This window comes from Saccoglossus kowalevskii, chromosome 19 (assembly GCF_978046115.1).
Source record: "Saccoglossus kowalevskii chromosome 19, keSacKowa6.1, whole genome shotgun sequence".
NCBI lineage: Eukaryota > Metazoa > Hemichordata > Enteropneusta > Harrimaniidae > Saccoglossus > Saccoglossus kowalevskii.
The window spans coordinates 18,715,928-18,734,160 of NC_140659.1; the positions used below are offsets into that span (position 1 = coordinate 18,715,928).

The window sequence follows — 18,233 nt, forward strand, 5'->3', positions numbered from 1 at the left end:
CATTTAAAGCGTCATGAACGCATCAACGCGTAATAAAGCTTATCAAAGCGTGATTTAAAATATAACAACTGTAACAAGTCGGGAAATAATTCGTCCCCCAAAGCGGCAACCAATTCGTATCAGAGCTTATCAGAGCGTAGCATAACTTTGGAGATCGTGACGGCGCTTTGCTCGTAGATTTAAAGCGCGGTATCCGCGTTAGTGTGAATGGTGTTTAAAAACATACCGAATCACAAGTGCAGAACAAAAAACATACAAAATAATTTTAAAAAAATAGTAAAAGTAAAATTAATATATAAAATAAAGTACACGTCATACAATACATCAGATTTTAATCAGATTGTGCTATCGGTAGTCTAATTTAATCCGATGTTTTTGTAATCTATGCAAGCTTAAAAACAATTTGATGTTCTACTGGTGAGATTAATCGTTGTAAATTGAGGTTACTTTAGTTGTAATTTGAAATAATTTTATTCAAGTTTTATATTTTCATGCATATCGCCTATAAGATGCACAATTTAATATTTCCCAATGGCGTTTCTACATAATTCGAATATACTTACTAGAATTCTAGAAGTTAGCTGTGAGTTCATATCTTCTCTTTTGTCGGTCTTTGTGATGGTATTTTAGTCATTTCTGGTAAATTGTTGTTTTTAGATATTAGGATTTTTATCATCAAAGAAGGGCTATGGTGTCTCCAATATACTTTCTTAATACAAACATGCAACGCCAAACAGTATCTCATATAAAAGCCAACAAAAATATGAGAGGTAGATATATTGTATGGAAGGTCATCTAAAATACTGACATATCATATACGACCACAAGCTTGAATAAATGGAACGCCAGCCTTACAGATTCAGTTTACTAATGGCTCTTTAAATAATTTAAACTAAATGTGGTAGGCATGAAACCTCCAAATGAATATAATACATTGTGAGCTATCTCAAAATGTTATTTTATTGAAACGCACTTGGGATCTTGGCAGTTGTAGATGCCTACTCCCAATTTATTGGAAGTGTAAAATAAAATACAGTGTGCTACAGTTTGAAGCTAACATCGCTGAAATGTGTGATAATCCAGTGATGAGCTAATCACGACGGTCAAACTTGTCTAAAATGGCAGAATCCCTGGTATTGATGGCATACAAGGGCATTTAAAAAATAGCTTGTCTTGGTTCTGATATACACGAGGTATTGTTTGTTAACATCGCTGTTTACCACTGGCGTCTTACCACTGTTCACTCGCCGAGCAGTTACAGCCCTCCTACGGTAAAAGGGACAACAAGTTACTGAAAAACTGGCTACCATTTAATATTTTTTGCACATTTTTACCAAAGCAATATCACTGCGCCCACCAGCATCAAAATAGTTCTATGACGTTTTTAAAAACCACTTTCATATGATATGTCTGGTGGGTCAGCAACTATGAGGGTTTTGGGTACTAATCTGTGCCATTGTGTACAAACAATTGTGATTTTATTGTGCATGTGTTTGAATGCGAATTTAGTTCTGTTCATTGTTTTGTGGTCAAAATGGTTTCACGTTGTGCCTGATGACGTACAATAATGACTGTATTTCAAATAATTTAGATTTTATTTCAGGAAATGTTGTCCGTTTATTATTTTTAATAACGGACCAAAGAGTGATGACGGATGGTTAATTAGAATAACTTGAATAATAGAATTTCTGTCTCAACAGAGTGACTAATGTTTTGAAATCTGATCTTTTGCAATATACAGTATAGAACGCATTGAACGACTTTATTCTTATCTATCATATATGTAATCTTATTATTATCAGGGGGAAATTCTTCTCTCTGGGGTTCTCCACACTTGTCAGGGGGGAATCTCGTCTCTGTCTCTATACACGTCCCCTTGAGGTACGGGATCAGGAAAATCACTAAAACTCTACAGTCAAATAAGACACACACAACGAAATACGTTTCAACTTTCGTCTTAGTCGATCAGTTGAGCACTCTATAAGACACAGCGCCCTGGGGAAAAATCCCCAAGACTATCGCAAGGCTGACCCAAGACTAGCCCAAGATATTGGTCATATATGGTCATGTGATCTCATTAAAAGTCTCTCATCTCAATATTGATTTTTTAGGTTTAAAAGAAATATTTTGAAAAAAAACGTTTGCAAATGCAGTGGAAGAAAACCCGTTTTTTTTAAGTTTATCGTTTTATATGTTATAGATAGATATATATATATAAACAGATAGATAGTTTATTCTGTAAATGATGGATATAAAAACACTCAGTAAGAGTCAACAAAGGGTGAAATATTTGAGGTTCCAGGAACCTTAGTCACACTTCTATAGAGGTTTATTAATTCCGCTGTTTTAACCATTGAAGTAGTGTAAATAACGATTTAGGCTAGCACTGAATACTTGTGTCCATCCAGTGAAAGAACTGGCGTCATTAAAAATAGTATATTTAGTCACACACTCGAGACTTTGACTAAAAGCTTTTTACGAGAATATATTTTGCGCAAAGCTAAAACCAAAGATCAAGTTTCATCATTGTCATGGCAAAAATAGATCAAAACTTAGCTGATGAAACTCAGCTGATGCAATTAATTTGATGATATAATCATCGCATGCCCCGGGGGCACTGTCTTTTCACATTAGTAGGGGTGTGTGGCCGGGAACTAAAACCCCAGATCCCATCATAGACTATTTTCACCTCATAAACCATACCTTTTTATAGACCAAATAGTGATTTTGTATATCCCATCAGAAACCAAATTGTCACTAAATTTATTAAGTTATAGGTCGAATCTACTCATCACCCGGACTCGTACATCTAAATGAACGATCAATCCAAGGGAAATAACAGCCAGTGGGCAACCCTGCACGTAAACAAATAGTGATCATTATAATGCAAACGTTGTTTACACTTAATAAAAAGTACATTTTCTCTGTCAGTTCTCGTGCTAGCAAAATAAAAATGACATTGTTTGAAAGTAGAGATTATGGGCTACAAGTACATATGACGTTTATGATAGGGTTAAAATGGTAGGTCAAAGGTCACATCAAAATAAGACTCTCAACAACTAGTTCAGCTACAAATTTAACATGGCACTATTTTGGTCTGAGAAGCCGCAGACATATGCAAAGACAACCGAAATGTAGAGAGTCTATTTGTTAAAATGAGTGCCAAAATGTGTGTCTATACCCACATACCAGGGTCTCTCACAACTGGTCCATGACCTTCAAGGTCACCAGCCACTGATTTTGAATTTGCCATTAAATTATTTATTCCAAATGAATTTGTCAATTATTTTCTATTTCTTCAAGGTCCATGCATTTATTAGTGTGACAGTTTTTTTTATTACCGTGTTTTGATTACCATATCTTTTCCTAAAAGGTTCCCAAGGTGAACAAAAACATTTCATATTAATAAAACTCATACACAACAAATATCAGGCTCAACGTGTTTATTTACATTAAAATATCACAAAAAGTTAAAATTCAAATTTCAATATATAAAAAAATTACTAAAATTAACAAATTATTCTAAATCATTCTTCCTCAAAGCTGTTTCTCCTGTCTTAATATAGTACATCACTTCATCATCAACACTTAATGCTTTTCTGTAATAAACAAAAACAAAATAGGGTTAAATAGAAATCCTACATGTATAGAGTGAGCAAGGTATTTTAAAAAGAACTAATAAAGTTTCTTATTATAAACTTCTACTACTACTACTCGGAGGGGTCGGACGTGTGTGCGATCGGCTCTGTATTCAACTAGCTGTAGCGGCTGCTTTGGAGTACTTATGGTGTCAACCGGGCACCAGCACCTTTGTAAATATTGAGTATAGCTTTCTGTATATATGTTGTTTTACTTTTCCAGCGGATTACTGCTATGTTGGTTCATTTTTAGTTTCACTTTTGGGTGGTGAGCGGCGAGCAAGATGGCCGCCGCTCAAAACATGCCACGTCATTCAACTACAAGTGCGTTGACACGCAACCATGCTGTCAAATGTGAGAATCTGGAAAGGGTTCCAGTACAAACGTACGTAGAAATTATAGCGGAGAAGGTCGGTGCAGAAAACATTATTGCTGCTTCAAGGATGAACAGGTCAGTTGTCATTTTTATGTCCCGAGTTGAACTGGCTGACCAGCTCACAACATCGGGGATTACTGTGGGGGGTCAATTTATTGCCGTGGAACCCCTTGTCCGCCCCTCAACTAAACTTATTTTGTCCAATGTTCCCCCTTTTTTACCAAATGAGTTTTTGTTAAGATCGCTGTCAGGTTACGGACGTGTTGTAAATGCAATACGTACGATCCCTCTTGGATGTAAAAATCTAGCACTCAAACACGTTCAGTCATTTAGAAGGCAGGTTCACGTTCACACCGATAATGTTACAATCAGTGGTTTAATCTCAATTGTGTATGCGGGCCACACGTACAACATATATGTTTCTACGGATGAAATGGTATGTTTTAATTGCAGTATAAAAGGTTACATCCGCAGAAACTGTCCAGGTGTACACAATAACGTAAACCAAATTAACAATGTCCCCGAACCTGATAGTGAAAATACAAACAACAATACAGATCAAAATACTCGTAATCAAAATGAACAAGAAAACAGTGTTGCAAATAATAATATATCATCCGAAATGCCTCCAAGTGTCAACAATGTTATAGAATATGATGATAAAACCAAAGAATGTAGTGATAAAATGATATTACTCAAACGAATTCTGAAAAAAAAAAAGCGTCAACAAAGGGGGGGGATTCATCCTAACAAAAGGTATGCATGTTGCATTCCAATGAATCGCCTTCTATTTCTTCTGTTGAAGAGAGGGTACGAACCCCTCCTTCATCCCCTCCAACTTCTTATGCTCGGGCGGTGGCAAATCACCCCCGTCCTCTTTCCACCTCTGCGGGCGCTGATACAGATACAGCGCCGCCACATGTTTTTGCTAACGTTACCTTGTTTACCAGCCATTTCCTCTATTGAGGACAGTTTCCCTTCGTTACAGGACCTTTTCTTCACGCCCCCAGACCCTCCAACGTTCAGTTCCAAACAGCCTCCTCTGTTTCCAGCTACATCGGACGATAATTAAACTGAGTCAAACAGCAATGATGACCTTGAGTCGGTTGCATCGGACATCTCGAAGTTGTCAGGATTTTCCGAGATGTCAAATACAACAGATTCTGGACAACACATCACTGATGACTCTATTAAAGAATTTCCGAAATCTACCATGCACTCAAAGAAATTTATTGATAATTGCTATGATTTTTGTTCTAATTTAAACACACTTTCAAAACAGCTTACACATTATCGCTCAACACATGATCTCACTACGTCACAAAAAGCCCGCATATTAAAACTTGAATAAAATAAAGAAACGCGTACGTCAAACTGGCCGTGCCACTGCCAGTGTTTAACTGATTATTGGGTGTGTATTTCTTGCTCTCTAAAATGAAGACCAGTTACCCCTGGTTATTACTTTTTACTTCCCTTATATCCATGGCGGCATCAATATCTGCTGTAACCCTCAACATGAGCGGGGGCCGCGCTTCACTTAAAAGGTATCAAGTTTTTGAGTACTTGAAAGGGAATTTCACTGTAACGTATATCTGCTTCAGGAAACGCACACTCTAAGACATGAGGAACATAGCTGGCGTGTAGTATGGCGTGGGAAGTGTGCATTTTCGCATGGTACATCTAACTGCGGCCGCGTAGCCACCCTTTTTGCTCCAAATTCTATTGTTGAGATTTTAAATGTTAATAGTGTGACATAAATTGTAAGTTAAAAGTACAGAGCCCTGGCTGTGTGAATGAAAAGCGCACATGTTTGGATACTTTGCAACAACCCATTGCACATTTTTATTTTTAAGACTGCTGATAGTCACTGGATTGTGTTGTCAGCAGAATTTGAGATACATACATCCTGTCTCTCCCTGTGGCATAATGGTATGGCTCAGACAGTGACATGGTGATTGTGAAATACCTTGGAATGTGCTGAGCCCAGTGTTGTTGGCAATGAAAATAGATATGACATCATTGACCCGAGTCTCCTACTTTAAATTGATAGAGCTTGGATTAAGAGTGGTTTATTCCACTACCAAAATTGGCATCCTCTGTACACTGATTTGTCGGCTATTTCGAGATAACCAATCATTTCGTTATATACATTTTATTATTTGCATGGCCATAAATTAGCTAGTGTATTTAAGTTGAGACATAAGGGAAAATCTTTAGTCAGGAAGGTGACCTGACTTGATCCTGTAACATCTTGTGATGCTGATTCCTGACTCCAGTGAGCTGTACCCTATACAGGGGTACATATGCATGCTGTGCAGTAATCCCTGCTGATCAACAGGAACCACTGAAGCTCACTGCCAGAAATACTCCCGTTGTACCAGTGCTACCAGTAGCAGCAGATAGCAGTGCAGTTGCCGATACTCCCTGGACACAGAGCACGAGTTTAAATTGTAGTGCAGCTGCTTCGACAGTGTGCCAGATACGAAGGAACGCAACATTGCACATTGCTGTCCAATGGAGAGTGGACTGTTCCCTGCAGCATCGATCAAGTCTCTAATTTATTTTATTTTACAGTGTATTCCCTTCCTTGCTGGTTCCAGTGACCAGCATCCCTGTTATTTGTTTATTAAAGTACAGGAAACCGTATATATTGTGTTGTGTTGATTTGTTATAATCGTTACTGGTATATTTCTTTCTCTGCACAGTCTCAGTTGTGGTGATATACATTCACCAAACGATCCCCACCCCGTGACAGCGGACGAGCTGAGAGGGAGGAGACTTATAAGATAAGCACGCTACCAAAGATAAAGACTATTAGACCGGCATTAAAGACAAGCTCCCCGATCCTGAATACGGTGTAGCCCCATAAAGGCCCCCCGCATTTAACGTCACAATAGTGTAATACCCGGTCACATATTACACACACATGTTAAACTTGACAACAAACCACTGCACATCATTAATGTATATGCACCTGCCACAGCTATGAAGCGCCTCCAATGCTTTGAAAAATTAAAGCGATACATGAATACATTGAGCAATGACCCTGTGGTTATAGGGGTAGATTTCAACTGTACAATTTCACCTGGTATTGACTGTAATGGTGGCGTTGAACCACATCCTCGTACGGCCACTATTCTTGAGAATATTTTGCGGCGTTTTAAGTTGGTAGACGCATGGCGGCAAAAGTATGGTAACACTGGTCATTTCACATGGGGGAGAGGGAATACACACAGGTTTTATATCAGTAAACACATGAACAACAGTATTCGTAAAATATCCATCCATAACTCAGCAGCGGCATTTTCAGATCATTTTGCAGTGTATATTGAAATACTACAGAAACTGCTTAACAACCGTAATCCTGTATGGTGCATGAATTGTGATGTGCTCGATGATGAGGATTATGTTAATCTAATCACTGAGTTCTGGGGTAACTGGCGAGCACAACGTATGTCTTATAATACAATCCAACAGTGTTGGGACATTGGAAAGCAGAAAATCAAATTACTATCGCAATAGTACTCTCAGTACAAATACTCAAAACATAAGCAACTTAAACGGGAAACTGAAAATGACATTAAATATATGCAAAGTCAAATTAAGAGAGACAATACACAGACATATACTGAAAACAAATTACTCATGCAACTGACACGTACTGAATCAAGGGAAGCCACCAACACCTTAATGAAAGTGACATCTGTAATTTCTTTTTCTTTAATCTTAAAAAACAAAAAGGTAAAAGAAAAACGATATCACAGCTCCAGCGCCCGAATGGTAGCCTCACTGATTGTCCACGGGAAATCCGTGAAATTGTAAATACCTTTTACAAAAACTTGTATACACAGCAAAGTATTGATAACGAGGCTCAAGATAACATTTTGAAAGATTTGCACCAGGTCAGCGACAGCGACCGGGCTGACTTTGACATTGAAATTACATTTGAAGAGCTAACCAACACTGTTAAAGTGCTCCCAGGAGGGCGCACTCCAGGCATCGACGTGCTGCCTAATGAATTTTATAAAACAATGCGGCCAATGTTAGAAAGAGATCTTTTTGATGTCATCACCCAGTCAATAAGTGATGGTAACTTTCAATTGTCTTGTACTCGTGCTGTAATCACGTTGCTTCCCCAAAAGGGGGACACCACTAATGTAAAAAATTGCTTTGCAGTGATTACAAGATCTACACTAAATGCCTGTCACTGCGCCTGCGCAATGTCATTGATAGTGTCGTCCATCTGGATCAGACTTGCTGCGTACCTAACCGCCATATCCATGACAATATACACCTGCTTCGTGACAGTATTGATTTTGCAAATTCTACTAATTCTCCGCTTGGTATTGTAGCAATTGATCAAGAGAAAGCTTTTGATAGAGTGAATCATGATTATCTTAAAAACATGTTGTCAGCTTTTGGTCTTGTGGAACGTTTTATTTCTTATATAAATTTGATTTACAACTACCCTCAGTCCTTAATCCGTATTAATGATACACTCACGGCACCCATTGTTATGTCGAGGGGTATCAGGCAGGGATGTGCACTGTCTGCCCAGCTTTTTGTGTTGGCCATTGAACCTCTGCTGGATAAAATTCGCAAGAGCGATATGCAGGGGATTAAAATCCCTAATGCCAATGGCTATAATACTAAATTGACAGCTTACTGCGATGATTTAGAATGCTTTGCAACACGAAATGAGGATTTTAATGAACTCGCTAAATGGATTAATACTTACGAACGTGCTACAAATGCTCGTATCAACATAGAAAAATCAAAAGGATTATGGGCGGGGGCGTGGCGTAATCGTGTGGACTCACCATTGCAAATTAAATGGAATAACTCTGGTCTTAAACTGTTGGGGGTATATCTTGGGAATGACGAGGCACTCGTTAACAAAAACTGGATTGAGGTCGTTCAAAAGATCGAATGTAAACTTGATCACTGGTCTCACTTTGCCCCAGGTATGTCATATAGAGGGCGCACCATTGTTATTAATAATATTCTTGCATCCCAACTTACATATTGCCTTAACAGTCTTTCCCCTCCTCACGATACTGTCAAATACATCCAAAGTCTAATGAATGATTTTTTCTAGCAGGGGCGTCATTGGCTACCTGCAGACGTTCTCTACCTTCCTTTGAAGAGGGGTGGTCAGAATATTGTTCACATTGAATCACGCATCTTCGCAATGCGGATTCAATATCTACAGCGCTACCTCTACTCTGACTGTGAACATCCCTGTTTTAAATTCACTGACTACTACTTTAGCAAAGTTGGTAATCTTGGGTACACTAAACAATTGCTTGTAACCAACATAACTACATCTCTTGAGTCTTTGCCCCTATACTATAGTGAAACTCTCCACTTCTGGTCAAGCTTGGATAAACATCGCAAGGACATGATCGACAACGAAAATAATGTATTTAGTGAACCGATCTTTAATAATTCCGTATTTTAAACCCTATTAACCAAGAACCGTTATTTTTTTATCAGTTTGTGGAGGCAAGCATTACCAAAGTGGTTGATCTTATCGAGGGACATACTAAAGCCTGCAGCTGGCGTGTGGGTCGGGATTACTCAGATATAATTAATATACACTCACAACTCACATATTAAACACTAAATTGAAAACCATTCATGATGCACTACCCCCATCGTTAACAACTAAAATCAATTATCTTCTTACTGATGAGCAACCACTTGTTTATGACCGATAAAATTACATCTTTGATCTCTAAGTTTTTGGATCAGCTTATGTTGCCATTATACAAGTTGGAAAAGGGGGTTATTTACAAATATATCATTAACGTTCGCTTTACTTCTGAGCATCCAGAGCGCGTGGACAGTCCTTGGATGGATATTCTTGATGTTCCAATTCAGACACGACCTAATTTTGCGGCTTGCTATGATCCACCTGTTACCAAGCTTAATGGTGAACTACAATGGCGTATTATGCACGGTGCATATACCACAGCGGGGTTCCTCTTTAATGCTGGACTATCGACTAGCAGAGCGTGCCCGTTATGTGGAGAAATGGATTCCTTGAAGCATATCTTTTTTGACTGCCCCGGTATATCTGACCATCTGACCCGTTTCAAAAATATAACTGTTAAGCTAACCCACGCACATAATGATATCCCTCCATGGTGGTTTGTTATATTTCCTCCACCTAGATCACGTGCATTTACATCGAGTGAGGCACAGTGTCTATTTGATTTTACGGCTGCGGGTGCAAAACGTGCAATCCACCTGTCACGCCACAACAAACGGGCTTAGACATTCTGTCCAGAATTACGGAATAAATAAATAAAATAAATAAATAAATAAATAAATAAATAAATACAAGTAAATCAATAAAAACACCGATAAATAAAAACACTGCGTCGTCGCAGCATAGAACGTTTGTGACATATCTTAGCCCCGAGCATATAACTACCCTTAATGGAAGGGTCGCGGAGAACCCGGAATCACAGACATGTACACTAGAAGTTATGCACGGAAAAGCCTGCAAAATTATTCTGCAAAGTAGGTAATTAATATGCATGGCTTCTGGAATTATTCGCGGAGAACCCGGAATCACAGACATGTACACTAGAAGTTATGCACGGAAAAGCCTGCAAAATTATTCTGCAAAGTAGGTAATTAATATGCATGGCTTCTGGAATTATCTGAAATTATCAGCCTGGTATTCCTCGGCGTTCTGTGATTTCGTTATTTCTACTCACTGGCGGACACAGCAATTTGGCGAGATGGCGCTCCTATTGACGTGGCCAAAGGTGGGCTGGGTTTGTCAATTCATTTGTAATTTTATTTGCGGGCTGAAGAGGGTAAGGCGCCTAGCGCGACCCCCCCCCCCCTAACTCCGCGAGTGCTATTAATAAAATTTCGTTATCGTGGTAAACCCTATATCAAATGAATATACGCTGTGTTCATAATCCCATGTCCGGCCATGTGCTTACTTACTTGTATTGTCGCCGAGGACCCAACAAGACAACAAAAATGAAATAATGGTAGGGTAACATTGCTCGTTGTAATCGAAGAGACGAAACAAAACGAGATGAAACAAAACGAAACGGAATGATACACATAAAGACAATTAAACTGTAATCAGAGAAAATGGGTTTTAAATGAAAAATATTAACAAAATATTTGCCGAAAATAATATTAATCAGTAAATGGTTCGTGTCGCTTACAGATAATCGGAATTCTGTAATCAGGGAAACAAGGGTTCTACACGTACAATATTCACAACTGTCGGACGAAATCCGACAAGTATATTCACCTTTCAGTCGTGCGTATAACGACATAAAACATTTGCCAACAATTTTCTGATTATCTGTAAGCGTTGACCTTATATACAACAAAAAATCCACAAAAGGTGTGATCATTCATGCCATCTCAATCAACATTTGGAAATAATATTTTCTCTTAATTTGAAACCGTAGAATATATACTTTGATGAACTCAATGAACGGGTTATGAGAGTTTAAAAGAAATAACTATTATTTTTGATTAATATTTTAATAGTAAGGGGAGAGAAAATTGTTCTCAAATGTTTGTATAAGTGTATAAGTTCAAATCAAATAAGTGGTTCTCAAAATATATAATTATTTTCGGGAAAAATGGTAAATTATTATGCAAATTAGACAATTAGTGATTGAATAACTATATTATCAGAACTTGCATTTGTCCCATGCTGCAAATTTTGTTTTTTATAATAACATTTATTTATTTTCTTGTTTATCATTATTTACTATTATTGTTCATCAATATTATGTATGTGTTTATCATTAATCATTGTTTATTCAGATTTTAATGTAATATTTATGTTTGGTTTCGGGACAGCGGTAATCCAGATGGTAACAGCGCCCTCAATGGTCGACGTGCTCCTTAAAATGGCTGTCGCAATAAAACCGCGGTAATTGGACTGTCTTTGTTTTACGATTTGTTGTGGTCGTTTTGGCTCGTTTTTTGGTCGTTTGGGTCGTTTTGGTCTCGTTTGGGTAGTTTTTGGGTCGTTTGGTTAATTTTTGGCTCGTTTGGCTCGTTTTTGGGTCGTTTCGTAATATGTCTAAGCCCCACAACAAACGTCAAAATGAAGAATGTTTCAACCCCTTACAAATTTTTATTGGGCTTGTTCAGGCACGCTTCCGGATGGAATTCGACTTTTGTGAATTCAGTGGCAAACTACAAAAAATCGACAATGCATGGGCAGTAAACAAAGCACTGTGCTGCCGCGATGGTTGTAAACTACACTATTGTTTTTGAATCTGTCGCCATTCTATTGTCGGTGCTTCCTGTTTTTGTTTGATTTCCTTGTGGTACTCTTGGGTCGGGTGGCGTCCTTTGAGAAGATACATGGGTGCTTTTGTACCTGGCGTCAAGTTTGCTTCGTGGGGTGGCCAGAGCCAAGCTCCGCCGCACATCAAGTTAAGGTACCATGTACCATTGCTTCAAGTGAGCATCAAAGGGATGGCTAAAAAGCCACGTAGATTTCAACAGTTAACCAACGCAATAAATTTCTTTGCCTATATTTTATAATAAAGTTCTGCCCTAACAACCGTGTACAGTAGTATTTTTTAGTAAATGTTGTGTGTTTTATTTCTGCTGTGGGATTGGTAGGGGGGTTCGTACACAGTCATTTGGGGGCTGAAAATCAATAAATACTAATTTTTAACAAAAAAATCATCCGCTATACGTATATAAATAAACAAGTTGTGAAACATGGCACCTAGTAAATCGACACCCTGTCGGTTTCAAATTTCGATTTCTTACCTTAAAATGCGAATTTTTTTTTTTAGAGGGGATCAGGTGTTACGTTAATAACCATTGTTCATAATCGCTAACTTGGTTTTATTCAAAACTGCACAAATCCCGCGTTTTCTGATGATATCCGACGATTTCATGAACGAAAATGGCCAGCAGCCAGAATCAAGGGGGATTCGCACAGAGTTCTGGGTAAATCAAGTGCGCATACTCATTTTCAGCCAATCAGGCGAGCCGTAACAGCGAGTATTTCCTTGATTTACCCAGAACTCTCTATTTATTGATTTTCAGCCCCCAAGTGACTGTGAGTTCGTAACCTCTTGTGGTGAGAACCGGTGTGACCGGCCTACCTGCAGGGTCCCATGGTTTAAAGTGATAGGTTTTTTTTCCTCTATTAATTGTCAATTGTACTTGTCTCTAACTGCGACACAAAAATCACTACTAGTGTTATTACTATGTAGGCTGTCAATACAACAGAAGCAACACTGGCGACAATTATGTTAACATGTTTCATTGTGTACATGCGCGATGTCGAGATCAACAAAGATTGCAATACCCTACAAAACACGACGACCTCGTAACACTGGAAAGCGCCCAAGAAAGATAATTGATTTTAAAACGGCATCATAGTAATTAAAATTCTAGTTTTAAAATATTCAAATACTATATTATCTCAATTTTTCTCAACTTACCTTTGAAATAATCGAAGTTTTGCGCCACAGAACACAGCGACGCCATTTTGAATGCTGAAAATGTGTGCCTCGTACGATGCCAAAAAAATACACCTTCAGTAGTATGTAGTATTCTTGCCTAGTTACTCTGGGGACTTAGTTTATGAGTAATCCTAATCAATTTTAACTGCAAAATGCTATTTTAATACTTGTTTTTATAAAACTCACAGCATATTTAAAAAAATATGTACACGGACGAGGCCTAACTATTTGTGATCGAGACAAATTTCCATTCACAGGACTTATAGTAAGACATTTCATAAACAGTATATTAAAATGGAAATAGTCAAACGTAAATACATAAAATCAGGAGATATGATTTCCGCAGATCCACAGATTTGTATACGACTTTTATTCGTCGAGTTATCGTGATCTGAAGTTTCATTTTTTCGTTGAATTTGCTCTTGCGCAACGTTCGTTAAATTCAAGATAGAAACTATTTAAAATCTCATTAGCATACAGGCTGCCGGCTTGCTGATAAGAACAAAACTAGAGTACTTACTTTTCAACACATAGCATATCATTGATTTAAAAAAACCTGTTATTTGACAAAGAGGTCAGAGACTGAAATTGCAGAATGACCAGAAAATGATCAGTAAACTCAAAAGGTCAACCACTATTTTGTGGACATTTATAGTATTTTGGATATTTTTTATTAATTACTGATGACCATCCTAGACCGGCAAATCTGATATTGAACCAAAAGTCAGGCAAATCTATACCCTATTCTAGACCAAACAGCTAAAAATTACACCCCCCCCCCCAAAAAAAAAGAACGGTACATCCCCATAATGTTATTAGCATTAAGTGGCTCCGGGTTGCATGCGTACACTCAGCTATGATGTATAATACTAATACGTCATACCAGATTATAATTGCTCATTCACATAGAGCGACATATGGATGTTTTAATAAACAGGCAAATTTATTTTCTCTCGTTTCACCTGTATGTAAGGTAAGTGCAAGAACAAACACACACAGTTAAGACGTACCACGTAAATACAACTATTCATGCGTAATGTAAACTGAATAGTGGGCAATTTACTGCAATTTATGTAGAGACAGTGCTGCTATACGTCTAGGAACTGTATGAGTACGTACGTCTGCTCACGACAAGCGTTCTACTACGCCATGATTTTAAAGTAGGATTGGCATTCATCTCTCAGGAAACGAGTCTTTCCATAGAGTACCTTGCATTTCCTGGGTAGGACGTATGTAAATATGAACTTGCAGACGAGGTGTCATCAAGGCATTAAATGTGTAATATTGTATAACAAATTTAATATTAATATCTGGTTGTTAAAAACACCAGATGAGATAAATACGCATGTGCAACTGTTGTTTTCCTTCCTTTCCTCTAAAATGTGGGGGGGGTGGGGTAATTTATTTTCGGTAAAATCCATGTGATTTTTTCACTAATTCTATCGTAAGCTAAAGCGCATATTTTGCCTCGGTTAATTAGCATGAGAGTCACGAGATATAGCACGAGACAGATATACAGGGTGTTGCCATTAATACCATGCAACATATTCCAAACACGTTCATATATTAAGGTAATATATTACAATTTACTATTTCCACCATATGGTTTCAGTTGCTGACTGAATGCAGATTAGGGTCGTGAATAAGTGGTGAATAAGTTCCCCCACGTGACTTGTTAATTACCGATTGCTTTGATATTACATATATAGGTACTACATGTATATACCTCTCTGGGATTTGTTCATTTCGTGATGATATCTCTAATTTTGATGATTATTTTTGGTAAAAAGTAATATTTTCAACTTCTTTAAAAAAACACAAGTCCGATTGCTATTATATTACATATATAGGTACTACATGTGGTCCTTTTTTAGATTTGTTAATTTCGTGGTGATATCTTAAATTATCTAATTTTGGTGATTATTTTTGTCATTTTAGGTGAAAAGTGTTAGTTTTGAATTCTTGTTGAAAACAGCAAGTCCGGTTGCTATACATATTGTTCATTTTGTTAATGATATCTTCTGTTCTTTAATTAAAATGTGCTTGCTGACAGCGGAGCTACTCCGGCCGACAAACTGCTTGTCAGGATAAAGGTAATTCACGAACCACAAATGGATTAATTGCAGATCAACGACTTGCAACCTGTGGATTACATGTATTTAATAAATAGTGCTTAAATTATAATAATAAATACAGTGACTGTTATTATGACGACTGAAGCAGTCTTAACAGAATAGCTATTATAAAAAATATATATTTCGAATTGAGCACCTCTGTTCCTCACGAATGACAATAGTTTTTAAATTAGTCTTTGCCATATGGATGATCCAAACTTCATCAAGCATGAAATGAACCATAATTTGATTCGTTAATTACCCTAACCTGTTAATTGGACGCTTGAACTTGGGGATTGTGTTTCTAGAAGTTGGTCAACCAAAGGTTCGTACACTTCTAAAACAAAGTGACATAGCTAGAATGTTTTTTTTTTATTGCTACTTATTTATGATATGAACTCGCAACAGACTAGACATGGATCTACACTCTATATTCGTATGTATGTTTGTTCGTTTCATGCACCAGTTTGTTATTATTCTTTCTTATGCGAAATGTTTTTTTTATTTTATTTATACTCCTCTGTTTCGTTGTATCAGCCAAAAGTTGTCGTATATCAAATTGTGCACAACCGCATTTCCGTTTGAAAAATATCTGAATAAAGAACCATATTCGCCAATGGTCAGCATAGAAATGATTTGTGAACGCATTTAAGCAGAACGTGAACAATTGTAATAATGTTATTTAATAGACAGGTGTGTGATTCACGAGTCAAAAATCAATCAGACGTAGCTTACTAGGGATGATTAAAACACCGATGCCACAGTTAATCCTTCATTTGCAAATTAGTAGCTTTTAGTAAAACGACAAAGTTGATTGTCATTGGTGATGTCAATACACTATTTTTAAATAGATACACGTTATTTGTTGATGCTGAATTCTTCGAGTTACGGACACAGATTTACAAAAACATAGAGTTACACAAATGACCACGCCTACAATTTAGAAACGATGTAAACTGTAATCTATATCCAATTCAAATATTAAGTAATTTGTTAATTTTAATTAACATCGAACTTTATTTTACAACACCTTTAATTTGCTTTGCAGGTAACACAACAATTATGAATGGAAGTCTCCAGCGACGATTCCTGTGCATGTGCATTTGTTTACTATTGTTCGTCGTTCTATATTATTTATATTGGCAAGGGGAATACCTAATATCAAATTATGGCTATGTTACATCAAACATGTCTAGCCAAATTACCCATCGTGAACAACCAGTATTTAACATGGTCAATAACAATGATACACTGGATTGGAAAGCATTAGTAGAAGTAATAGTCCTTGGCACTAATAAATGCAGTGTTTTGAATGAAGCACTACGTAAGAAATATAAAGCCGGCGATGCTGACAGAGAGTCTCTTCCAAACTTTTATTTGAATGAAACAGGTAATAATGCTGTGAACGAGTACGTGTATCGTGAGGCTAATATTGTATTCGTCCATCTACCTAAAGCTGGTGGCACTTCTGTTGAAAATATTCTGTTCCAATTAAAACCAAATGCTGGAAGGATACGTACAGTTGCACTGTATCATTGTACTGATTTTTTCAAAGAAGCAGTTAAGTCGAAAAGTAATGCGGTGCAGTCTATATATTACTCAAAACGCTCGTATGGGATTCATGATTATTTGTACCCAAAAAGGCCTGTAGGTTATGTCACGTGGTTTCGTGAGCCATTAGCTAGGCTTATTTCAAGTTATTATTATCTGAAGAAGACACAATGTGGATCAGTCCATGTTGTATGTAAGAAATATTTGATGAATTCCCCTTCACTGACGCACTTTTTAAAACGCACGGAACATGTACATCTCCAAGATATGAGCAATTATATGGTACGACTATTACAGTTTGGTGATTTCCCAGAAATTGATGACACTTTTGAAGATTGTTGTGGATCTGTGTCATTATCCGATGCCAGTAAAATACCTATCGTCGAAGAAAAACACTACCTCGTGGCTAAGAGAAATTTAGAAACCAAAATGGCGTTCATTGGACTGACGGAAGACTTTGAAACATCTCAAGAAATGCTTGCAAATATGTTTGGTATATCACAGCTGACGGAAACGGTTCATGTGAATGTTAATGCTCATAATCCAAATATTACTAACTATGAATTGAGTGAATTACGTAAACGAAATAAATGGGATTTGAAATTATATGAAGATGCAAGGAAGATATACGAAGAACAAAAACAAAACTATATTAAGTACAAGAGGTTTTCGTGATATGCGCATATTCATTTCCTCCTTGTAACCAATTGTGACGTCTGCTTCAGATTTGTGTGTTTCAAGGTGTGGCCATTGTACTCAGAGACCGGACAGAGACTGATGTGGTGAAGGCTCGAAATAAATGAAAAAAGAGTACACGCGTTCAATAAATCGGATCTTTTAGGGTCACGAATTTGATATCCTGTTTATCTATTTTGCAGCTTCTAAGAGCTAAAACTAAAATGTAGTGAACATAATTTATAAAGTATAACACTAAATGCAGTTGTCGTAATTTGGAACGTGTATTGGAAACATCGTATGCAGATTAGGTTTGTTTGCCTAGTTAGTTTTGGAGCCATCACTGTGATTATGGTTACGGAAATTAATAGGAACATAATTTTAAATTGCCAATTTA

The 18,233-nt window shown here is 37.3% G+C and overlaps 1 protein-coding gene across 1 annotated transcript; it reads left to right on the plus strand.

Moving 5' to 3' along the window:
* The first annotated feature begins 14,398 nt into the window (after positions 1-14,398).
* On the plus strand, positions 14,399-18,016 carry LOC146730599 (uncharacterized). The gene is made up of 2 exons (XM_085493497.1): positions 14,399-14,469; positions 16,659-18,016. The coding sequence occupies exon 2, from the start codon at positions 16,673-16,675 to the stop codon at positions 17,834-17,836; it is 1,164 nt and encodes a 387-aa protein (XP_085349623.1). The 5' UTR covers positions 14,399-14,469; positions 16,659-16,672; the 3' UTR covers positions 17,837-18,016.
* Positions 18,017-18,233: the final 217 nt, after the last annotated feature.